General features: G+C 39.4%; 1 protein-coding gene across 1 annotated transcript in view; it reads left to right on the forward strand.

Annotated features, from left to right (window-relative positions):
* MALRD1 (MAM and LDL receptor class A domain containing 1) overlaps positions 1 to 10,988 on the forward strand; it is a 649,080-nt gene that overhangs the window by 404,011 nt on the left and 234,081 nt on the right. Inside the window, exon 30 of the mRNA XM_006759937.1 lies at positions 7,158 to 7,341. Coding sequence (XP_006760000.1) covers positions 7,158 to 7,341 — 184 coding nt within the window. The remainder of the gene's footprint in view (positions 1 to 7,157; positions 7,342 to 10,988) is intronic.

The following is a 10,988-nucleotide window of genomic DNA, read 5'->3' on the forward strand; positions in this document are numbered from 1 at the left end:
CATGAATATAGAAAATGATCTGACATATTTGTATCTTCTTCAATCTTCCTTCCTTCCTTCCTTCCTTCCTTCCTTGCTTTCTTCCTTCCTTTCTTTCTTTTTCTTTTATTTTCCCACTTGCTGTTTATCAAACCTGTTCTACTCAGTAGTTTCTATAGTATTTCAGGGTTTATATTTGGTGAGGGAGCTAACAATTATTGCTAGTTTGCCATCCTGACAATATGATTTGTTTATTTATCAACAGTCAGCAAAGAATAACAGAGAAGTATCTCCTTCAACATTGTAACACACATTGCTATATCTAGAAATAAATTTTAATAGGTCTGTAACTTACTTATTGACAACTATAAAATTTTAATTAGTGGCATAAAAAGAGGCCTAAAAAATGGTATCAAAAGATAAATGATATCTTATGGTAAAATAATTCAATATTTAAATATTTCAGTTATTCATTAAATTATTCTAAAATTCATTTGGGAGAATGAATATATGAGAAAACCAAAAGAATACAAATAATATTAAGGATGAAAATGTGGCTATTAAAATGTAACATTAAGACTTATCTGGCCAAAACAGGTTTGGCTCAGTGGATAGAGCATTGGCCTGCGGACTGAAAGGTCCCAGGGTCGATTCCGGTCAAGGGCATGTACCTGGGTTGCGGGCACATCCCCAGTAAGAGATGTTCAGGAGGCAGCTGTTCGATGTTTCTCTCTCATCGATGTTTCTAACTCTCTATTTCTCTCCCTTCCTCTCTGTAAAAATTCAATAAAATGTATTTTTTTTAAAAAAAAGACTTATCTGACTCAAGCATACAAACCTTACATCTCTTTAACATATCTTTACTCTTTGTTCAAAGAAGTTCTTTTAGCCATTCATTTAGGGTAGGTCTACTGGAGACAAATTCTTTTATTTTTCCTTTTTTAGAAAAAGCCTGGGAAGAAGGGGTCTTGGGCCCTTGGGGCCTAATTTGGATGGCCATCGAGGCTCTCTGTCTGGCCTTTGCTATTGGGGTGGGCAGTCAGACTATAATTTTTCTATGGTGCTTGGCTGTTGTAGAACAATTATTATGTAAATGTTTTCTTTCTGCTAGACTTTCCTTTTTTGGTCCTTTGGCTAAGACAGAGCAGTCTGCGCCTGTTGAAATTCCACATTGCCAAATTCTCATGTCCATTTTGGAATATGTGATACAAAAGAAAATTTAGAAAATGCACCACCTATGGTTCCTTAAGTCCTGAAATCTCTAATTAGTCTGCTTGCTGTCCACTTTTTAGAATCTTTTATCCTATATAATAAAATCCTAATAGGCAAATAGACTGAACGGCGGAACGATCAGTTGCTATGCTGCACACTGACCACTAGGGGGAAGACGCTTAATGCACTGGTGGTCAGTGCAAGCACCGCTCAACCAGAAGCTGGTCTTATGGCTGGTGAGTGCAGTGGCAGTGGCAGGAGCCTCTCCTGCCTCCATGGCAGCACTAAGAACCCCTTGGGGGATATCTGACTGCTGGCTTAGGCCTGCTCCCCAGGGGAAGTGGGCCTAAGCCAGCAGGCAGATATCCCTTGTGTGGTCCTGGACTGTGGGAGGGTGCAGGCCAAGCTGAGAGAACTCTCCCACCAGTGCATGAATGTCATGCACTGGGTCACTAATATTTATATAAACTAAATATAATGTATATGAGCTTAAGAAGAATATGGAAATTAAGTCCACTTAGATCTTCCCAGTGCAAAATATAGTGACTTAATAAGTATGATATTGATGGAGGAATATAGATCAAACTGAAATGGGAATTCTAGAAACAGATTCACAATATGATAAAGAGAAAAACTGTTGGAGGAAAGAGTTGTTAAACAATTGGTTTTAGGAAAATCCTATATAATAAATGCCCAGCAACCATAACAGCAGAACAACCAGAACGACCACTCGACCAGTCACTATGAGGTGCACTGACCGCCGCTCAGTCCCTTTACCCGGCCGCAGGCTCTGATCACTGATGATGAATGGGAACCCGGGGTGGGAGTCAGGGGATGAAGCAGCACCAGCCAAGGCCCCTGCCCTGCTGGTCACCCCCCCACACAGAGCATGACTTGCAGTGGGGGTGGGTCCAGCAAGTGGGTGGGAACAGCCGACTTCTTGGTCCCTGGGTGGATGCCAGCAGCGGGGCAGGACAGGCAAGTGGGCGGAACGGGCTGACCTTTTGGTCCCTCCCCCTGGCCTGCAGGCTCCAATCGCCACAGATGGTGAATGGGGAACCGAGGTGGGTAGCAGCGGATGCAGGTGGCACCAAGCCAAGGCCCCCATCCCACCAGTCACCCCACACACAGAGGGCGTACAGCAGTGGGGATGGGGCTGGTGAGTGGGCCGAACGCCGACCTCTTGGTCCTCCCCCAGCCATCAGGCTCCCATCGCTAGATGGTGAATGGGGAACTGGGTGCGTGGCCGTGGGGCTGGGGCTAGCTGCGGGCAGCTGGCAGCCAGGGAAGATGGCCCTGATAACAGGCTAGACCTAAGGATCGTATGCGTGCACAATTTTGTGCACTGGGCCTCTAGTATAACATAAAAGGGTTAATATGCATAATAGATGGGAATTCAATTAAAATTGTATGAAAAGTTAAATTATAAGAAGAGAGTATTTTTTCAATTTTTACATTTTAAACATTTTGTATTAATGTGTATTTTTAATTATAGTTAGTGTGGTTAATCACTTTTCATATGTGTACTGCCTTGGGTTCTTGAATTTAACATCCACCATGATACAAGAGTGGGCAGTGGCAAAGATGTGACTTTGAATTGAGAGACCTTTCTTTCTCAATTTAAAAAGAATTAAAATCAGAATATTAAGTAAATAAAGCACTGATGTATATGGAACAAACATTTGGGAATTTATATATAACTACTTTTAAAAAACTTGCTCTGTTTTGTATTTCTGTAGTAATTTTATAGTTATTTACTTTTATGATTCCCTCCTATTAGAGTAATACCATCACAGGGTAGATAGCCTTTTTTTCACCTTTTTGTTCCTGGTATGTATTTGGATCTGTATGAGCATCAAATGTTTGCTAAATAAATGAATGAGTGGATAGATAAGTCAATAAATAAGTAAGTCTGCATTGCACATTTGGATGAATGCTTTTGATAATTATGGGGCTAAGATTTCATGTTATATATCAAAGTGGAGCAATACCAAGTATATTAGAATGATATTCTACAATAACACATCAGTAGGTTAATCCATAGTTGGTTTTTAAAAGAATTGGCCCTTGTTTTCTTTTCCTAACACATAAAATGACAATGAATGTATTATTCAAATATCTATAATAATAAAAGCATAATATATTAATTAGACCAGATGTCCTCGCAAACAACCTTCCTGCAGGCCTGAGTATCAATGACCTTGGCCACCTGGAAGAAATGTGAAATCAAGTTTCACTCAGTAATTGAATAAATACTTTCCCCTCCTCGCAAACAACCTTCCTGGATGAAGCCAGGGCTTCAAGGGAAGCCTGGGTCCTGGATGCCTGCCAGCCGCTGGAGGGAAGCCCAGGTCCCAGGTGCAGGAGGGAAGCCGGTTCTGGCAGCTGGGGGAAGGAAGGCCTACTCTTGCATGAATTTCATGCATTGGACCTCTAGTATTTTTATTAAAAAGCCAGTTGTAAGATTTAAGAAATGGTTCTCCTTTTATTGATTAAAGTGATTACACGATCTTCTTTGATGATTTTTGTTGGAAACCTTTTGAGACATGGTTGATGAGTGCTTAAGACAGACTTTATGAATATTCTTGCTTGTTATATAGCTATGTGTCAGACAGAACCCTTCTACTGTAAGCTTTAATTTAACTAATGATTCCTTTGATTCCAAATCACTAAGACATCACTGAGAGTCAAAGACTAACATCGTAAATGGCTTCTCTTCTTCAGCCATCCGAAAGATCCAAAGCTCCACTAAGTAGGTGTGGATTTTTCATCTTCATGCAGAAGTTACCAGAGTCTCTGGTTGTAAAGATGTGTTGTTGTTTTGGAAAGGATGTTGAAAGATCTACCTCAGTTGCTTTGTGAAGTGAATTTTAGATGAAGTGAAATGGAATTCTACTTTTCCTTTGTAACTCAGCGGAGGAAGACCACTTGATTGACTTGTGTCTCCCTCAGCAGAACAAGGGTCAGCCGTATTATTCACAGTAGACCCCTAAAACATGAAACTGTGAATGCATACCTCCTTTGGATATCTTTTTCAAACATCTCGCTTTTTTCTTTTGAAAAAAGAAAATTACATATATCTGAGTTGTATGCTATAAATCTGTTGAAATATCTTCCTTGATTTTCTGAATGCCATTACACTAAATATTCTTTATTCTACTGTTTGATTACAAATTTCAAAGCCAGTTTTTCTTCTGAATTCATCATAAGAAGGCCTTCTTAAGGCCTTCTTTTGGGGCATCTTTTTGGACCCTGAGGTATTAGTTACTTGGGACTAACCATAAACAAAATGTAATATATTTATTTATTTATTACTTATTTATTTATCTTTCTTGTATTTATTATCATGATTTATTAAGCATCTAATTCCCAGAGATAGTCTAGGCTCAAAATTAGCAAAGAAAATTGTAGACAATTAAAGCCTTGTCCTGGTGCTCAACTGGTTTATATTTTGTTTTACTGGAGGCTTCATTTTCTTTTTATCATTAGGGTTATGTTATATGTCATGTCATGTTATACGTACTACATTGGGATTATTCAGATATCGTAATACTATACTACTAGTAGATCAACCGTAGACATTCAGAGGAGATAATTACCTAAGTCTCTTAGAAATTAATTTTTCTTTTATAAATGAAGAACTTGGTATAGAAATAAATATAGTTAGTGCTCATATAATAATAATATTATAATAGAATTTTAAGTAGTCAAAATAATAGAATAATAGAATTTTTGAAATCTGACTGAATTTAGAAACTATCACTTTCATCCATGCTCATTTTACTTCACAATTCCTTTATCATCACCATCAGGGATAAGGGATTTTCCCAACATAGTCCTCCTTTCATCTCTCTTTTCCCTTTCCTTCTCTAAGTTATTTCAGCTCTTTAAAGGAAAGTGCAGTCTCAATAATTAAAAATATGAATAGAAGTTTGAAGGAATATCTAAAGCTATAAATCCAGGATTTCTATAAACTGTTCAGATTCCATAATATATAAAAAATTTTGTATACATGACAGGAAAGGTGGATTGAATTGAGTAGGATATTTTTTAAATATATTTTTTATTGATTCAGAAAGGAGGGCAAAGGGAGAGAGAGATATAAGCATCAAAGATGAGAGAGAATTATTGATCGGCTGCCTCATTCATGCTCCACACTGGGGATCAAGGCCCAAATCCAAGCATGTGCCCCGACCAGAAATCAAACGGTGACCTCCTGGTTCATTGGTTGATGCTCAACCACTGAGCCATGCTGGCCATGTGGACATCTATAATAATAAAAGTGTAATATGCTAATTAGACCAGACATCCTTCCAGATGACCTTCTGGATGAAGCTGGGGCTGTGAGGGTAGCCCGACTCCTGGGTACCTGCCAGTGACCAGAGGGAAGCCTGGGTCCTGGGTACCTGCTGGCAGCCTGAGGGAAGCCGGTGCTGACAGCTGGGGGAAAGCAGGCCTACTCTTGCATGAATTTTGTGCATGGGGCCTCTAGTTTTTTAATAATGGCATCTCTGAAAATACCAAAACAAAGTTATTTTGACTTCTATGATTGCTTTTAGGAAACACTGCAGTATATTAATACTAGTATGTCTGTTTTGATGATGTGCCCTATTTTTTCGTGTATAAGACACCCCATGTATAAGACGCCCCCCCCCCTTTTCCAAATTTTCTCAAATTAAGAGATCAATATTTTAAACATTTTGCTGGTTTTCCTCTTAAGGCCTTCTTTTTGGGCATCTTAAGGAGTTATTCTTCCTGTTTTCTCCACTGTCTGATCATACACTCAGTGGGAGGAGGTTCAAATTGTCTCTCTGCAGCTCTATTTCCATGCTCTTTTACATAGCTGGGTATATTCAGTTTGAATTTTGCAGAGTTAAGACAATTGCTTACCAGTATTTATCTTTTTATTTTTTGACATCTTTATGGGCTCAGAACGCTCCAGTCCCTGTTGCATCTGTGCACTCTCCACCTCCACCTCCAATTACAGCAAGCATGTCAAACTCAAAGGCTAACACGGGCCAAATAAATGAGGTATGTGGCCTGTGAGTTTGACATGCTTGAATTACAGCATCAGCTGACATCAGTAACAATAAGGCTCATGATTAAAGAAGCTTGTTTGACAAGATGTGGGAAGTTATGCACCCATGCAGCTCCCTCCTCGGCGGACTTCCATATATAAGAATGTCCCTTGATTTTCAGTCTAATGAGTTTAGAAAAAATAACCTCTTGCACATGGAAAAATACAGTAATATACAGTGGGGCCTTGACTTACGAGTGTCCCGACTAACAAGTTTTTTGAGATACGAGCCATCTCTCGTCTCTCAGCCTATTTTTTGCTTTAGTTGCGAGCTAAAATTCGGGTTACAAGCCAGCTTCAGATACCCCACCGCTAGTTGGCGCAGTGAACGTCACAGTGAACGCCACAACATCAGCCCAGCATCACGTGTCTCACTCGTTCACTTTTGATTTGACATATGAGTAATTTGAGTTACGAGCTCCGTCACGGAACGAATTAAACTCGTAAGTCAAGGCCCCACTGTATATCACTAGAAGCCTGGTGCACAAATTCTTGCACAGGTGGAGTCTCTTGGCCTGCCCGGCGATCGGGTCCAATCGGAGGGGACGGCGAGGGGCTGGCCAGCCCGGGGAAGGGGCTGCAGGAGGTTGGTTGGCCAGAGGGAGGGACCGTGGGAGGTTGGCCGGCCATAGGAGGTTGGCTGTGGGAGCACACTGACCACCAGGGAGCAGTTTCTGCATTGAGCATCTGCCTTCTGGTGGTCAGTGCACATCATAGCAACCAGTTGACTAGTTCGTTTGTTAGGTCACTTAGGCTTTTATATATATAGATAATAAGAGTTTCAATGTTTTTAAATCGAGTTTTCACTGATGAAATGATTGGAAGTTATTTTCTATTCTTTTTCTCTTGTGTTTAATTATTTCTCTAATGTAAACTATTTTAATTTCAGACAGAGAAAGGACTATCAAAAGTATGGCAAGAAAGTAAGCAGACTTCTGGTGATCAGTGGAAAAAGGCTGTCATCCTGCTAGGAAAATTAAGAAATTTTGAAGTTATGTTCCAAGGTATCAGAACAAGGGATCTAGGAGGAGGAGCTGCAATTGATGACATTGAATTTAAAAACTGCACGACTGGTAAGTTTCTGGAACGCATTTCCATTTGGAAACACACTTATAATCTAGCCTTTTTTGTCTTTGTTTCATATGTATAAAGTGTTCTGCTGCTATATATTCAGCACATAAATAAAAATAAATTTATAATTTGATTTCATAATTATTAAACCTACACTTGCATGTTAGGAGGTAGTATTTTCTTTACTTGTCAATTGCTCAAGTAATATCTTCCTTCCATACATCCCCTTTCTAACATGCAGAGGTGTTCTCCTTTGAATTACTTATTTTCAACATAATTTAAAGTGTAGGCCTAATATTTATATACATTTATCTACTTTAAATAATTTGAGATGAATCTTCTTGATTAGAAAACTAGAAGTTGGTGAATATATGAGAAATAAGTTCAACTAGGTATAATTGAAGCAGAACTTGAGTTGAAGTCTCTGCTTAGGGGATTTAAGAAGCCATTCTAGCCAGTGAACAGCAACTTGCAAAACTTTGCTATTTATCATGCTTCTAAATGTGAAGTCTAACTATACATAGATTTTTTTTCTTACAAAAATACCTAGAAAATGTAAAAAATAATTATAAATACATTCGTATATTTTCACAATTGGCATAGTTCTTTCTGAGGAACTATTCCATCTGCTTTCCAAAGCAGTGCTGTGTGATGTATACTGCTGACGAGAGATATGCCGTCTGTGATTTTCTACAGGAAGTCACTTAGAGGTAAGCCCCAGGGACTGAGCGCTAAACTTGAATGCTATTAGTTATACTGTTGCTCTCATATTAAAATATGACTTCACTGAAGCAGGTAAAAAACATGGCTTTAGTTTTTGGTGATGTAGCATCTGCTCTTTTCATGACCAGGGCTGCTTCAAAGGATTCTGCTTAGAAGTCAGTTCTGCAGTTTGATTTCCCCCATTATGTTTCTTGGGACATGTTACAGAAAGTCAGAATCCATGCCCAGATGATCTGGAGCACAGAGCTCCAGGTGTCTGTGTCACACAGGAGACAGGGTCTGGCTTAGGGGAGAGGCTGCTGGACAACGGAAAGGTGGGTTCTGAACTATAATCATGCAAAGGTATATTAGAGGTCACAATGTGCTGCTTCAGCTCCTTCCTACTAACTTTCCTAGAAATATGGTAAATTTCTATTATAGTTTTTAATCACTCAACCTATCTATGCTTCTAGCAACATAACATGTTTTTCCAAAGCATTTTTGAATATTTTAGAAAAAAAGAAGCTTTATTAAGCAATAAAGTTTCCGTTCTTCTCAAGGGAAGCAGAATGATTCCTAAATGGTTTGATTCAGGACAAAAGAAAGCGGAAAATTATTCCAGCTTTGCCAGGTTTCATTTAGAAGTTTACACTGTTTCCGCCCCTATTTATCTTGAAGTCCTGTGAAAATTTACATGATTATATGTTGAGGGCCAGATGTAAGCTGGCAAGGTCCTTGCACCTAGCCCCCAACAATTATAGTTACTTTTGTTCAGTTCAATCCAATGTTTAGTTTACTAATTCTTTAATATATTTAGTGATAAACTATTATAGCTCTTTCTATGTCATAAATGATAAAGGCAAATTGTGGTCACTGCTAGGTGAAGTAATCAATTGTATATTAAATATATTTTAGAAAAAAATAATTGTTTTAATAGACCAGCCTGATATAAATAATGAAGATTTTCAAATTATATATGAATCAAAATAGAAAGCAATAAAAAAAGCATTATGAAAAAGTTTGAAAAACTAAGCATGGAACTGAAAAGCAATGATCCATTAGTTTGTTTGTTTTTAATAATTAATCATCACACATATGATTATTTCTTTTTAAAATTTAATATTATTTTTTCATCACCATTTATCCTCTCGATGTCCACTCCATATACCAATAAACTGTCAGTTCTGTGAAGTATGGCTAAGGAGAAACAGTTTAGAATATGTTACCCTAAGTTATGTTTTACTATTGCAATTTAGAAGAGAATGATAGTTAACAAAACACCCTAAAATCAGAGAAGCACTACAGAATGGTGATTAAGAACAAGGAGTCTTGAGTCAAACTCTCTGTGTGTGGAATCTGGCTCTTCCACTGTCTATCTTGGGTGTGTTATTGTGTGTGTGGTGTTTTTATTTTTCACTCTGCCATAGTTTTGTTATCAATAAAATGGGGATGGTAGTAATGATACTTCCATCATAGATTGCTGTGAATATGAAACCTGATAATATAAATGAATCACTTAGAGTAAAATTTATATACTTTACTGAGGCCCAGTGCATGAACTTGTGCACAGGTGAGGTCTGGCCGGCCTGCCCCTATTGGGGCCAGTCGAGCTGGGCCGGCAGGGGGGAGGCAATGCAGGAGGTTGGCTGGCTGGCCCCAACCCCAATCAGGGTGGGGGGGGCCAATCAGGGATAGAGCCAGCCAGGGGGAGGGGCCACAGGCAGTTGGTGGTCTGGCTCCACCCCCAATAGGGTGGGGGAGCTGATCAGGGGTGGGGCCAGCCTGGGGAAGGGGCCAGGGGTGGTTGGCCAGCTGGCCCTACCCCCTGGTCATACTCCGGGTTGAACTCCTGGTTGAGGGGACAGACAATGTATTAGCCTTTTATTGTATAGGATTGCTGTAATAATCATCATTATTATTTACTTTGCCATGTTTTCAAATAGTGCTCTATTCCTTGTATTAGCAAATTAACTTAAATCATATGTGTTATTGTGTGTGTGGTGTTTTTATTTTTCACTCTGCCATAGTTTTGTTATCAATAAAATGGGGATGGTAGTAATGATACTTCCATCATAGATTGCTGTGAATATGAAACCTGATAATATAAATGAATCACTTAGAATAGTCTTGGCACATAGTAAAATTTATATACTTTACTGAGGCCCAGTGCATGAACTTGTGCACAGGTGAGGTCTGGCCGGCCTGCCCCTATTGGGGCCAGTCGAGCTGGGCCGGCAGGGGGGAGGCAATGCAGGAGGTTGGCTGGCTGGCCCCAACCCCAATCAGGGTGGGGGGGCCCGATCAGGGATAGAGCCAGCCAGGGGGAGGGGCCACAGGCAGTTGGTGGTCTGGCTCCACCCCCAATAGGGTGGGGGAGCTGATCAGGGGTGGGGCCAGCCTGGGGAAGGGGCCAGGGGTGGTTGGCCAGCTGGCCCTACCCCCTGGTCATACTCCGGGTTGAACTCCTGGTTGAGGGGACAATGTATATAATAGCCTTTTATTGTATAGGATTGCTGTAATAATCATCATTATTATTTACTTTGCCATGTTTTCAAATAGTGCTCTATTCCTTGTATTAGCAAATTAACTTAAATCATATGCACATAATTTGTCATGAAAATCTCTCATGTAATTGTTGCTGTTTCCCATTTGAAATGAAAGTTAAAATGACAGTGTTCATTTCTCTGTCACATCCCGCCAATCACAAAAGACTGCATATTATATGATAACATTTATATGGAACGTACAGACTAGCAGATGTGTAGAGATAGAAAGTAAATTAGTGGTTACTTAGGGCTGAAAAAATATGGATTCGGGGAATGACTGTTATCGAGTATGGGTTTCTTTATGGAGTGAGAAAAATATTCTATTTTTTTATGGTGATTGATACACAACTTTATAAATATAGTAAAACCATTACATTTTAAATTTCATATGGATTAGCTTA

This window comes from Myotis davidii, unplaced genomic scaffold, assembly GCF_000327345.1.
Source record: "Myotis davidii unplaced genomic scaffold, ASM32734v1 scaffold376, whole genome shotgun sequence".
In the NCBI taxonomy this organism is placed as follows: domain Eukaryota; kingdom Metazoa; phylum Chordata; class Mammalia; order Chiroptera; family Vespertilionidae; genus Myotis; species Myotis davidii.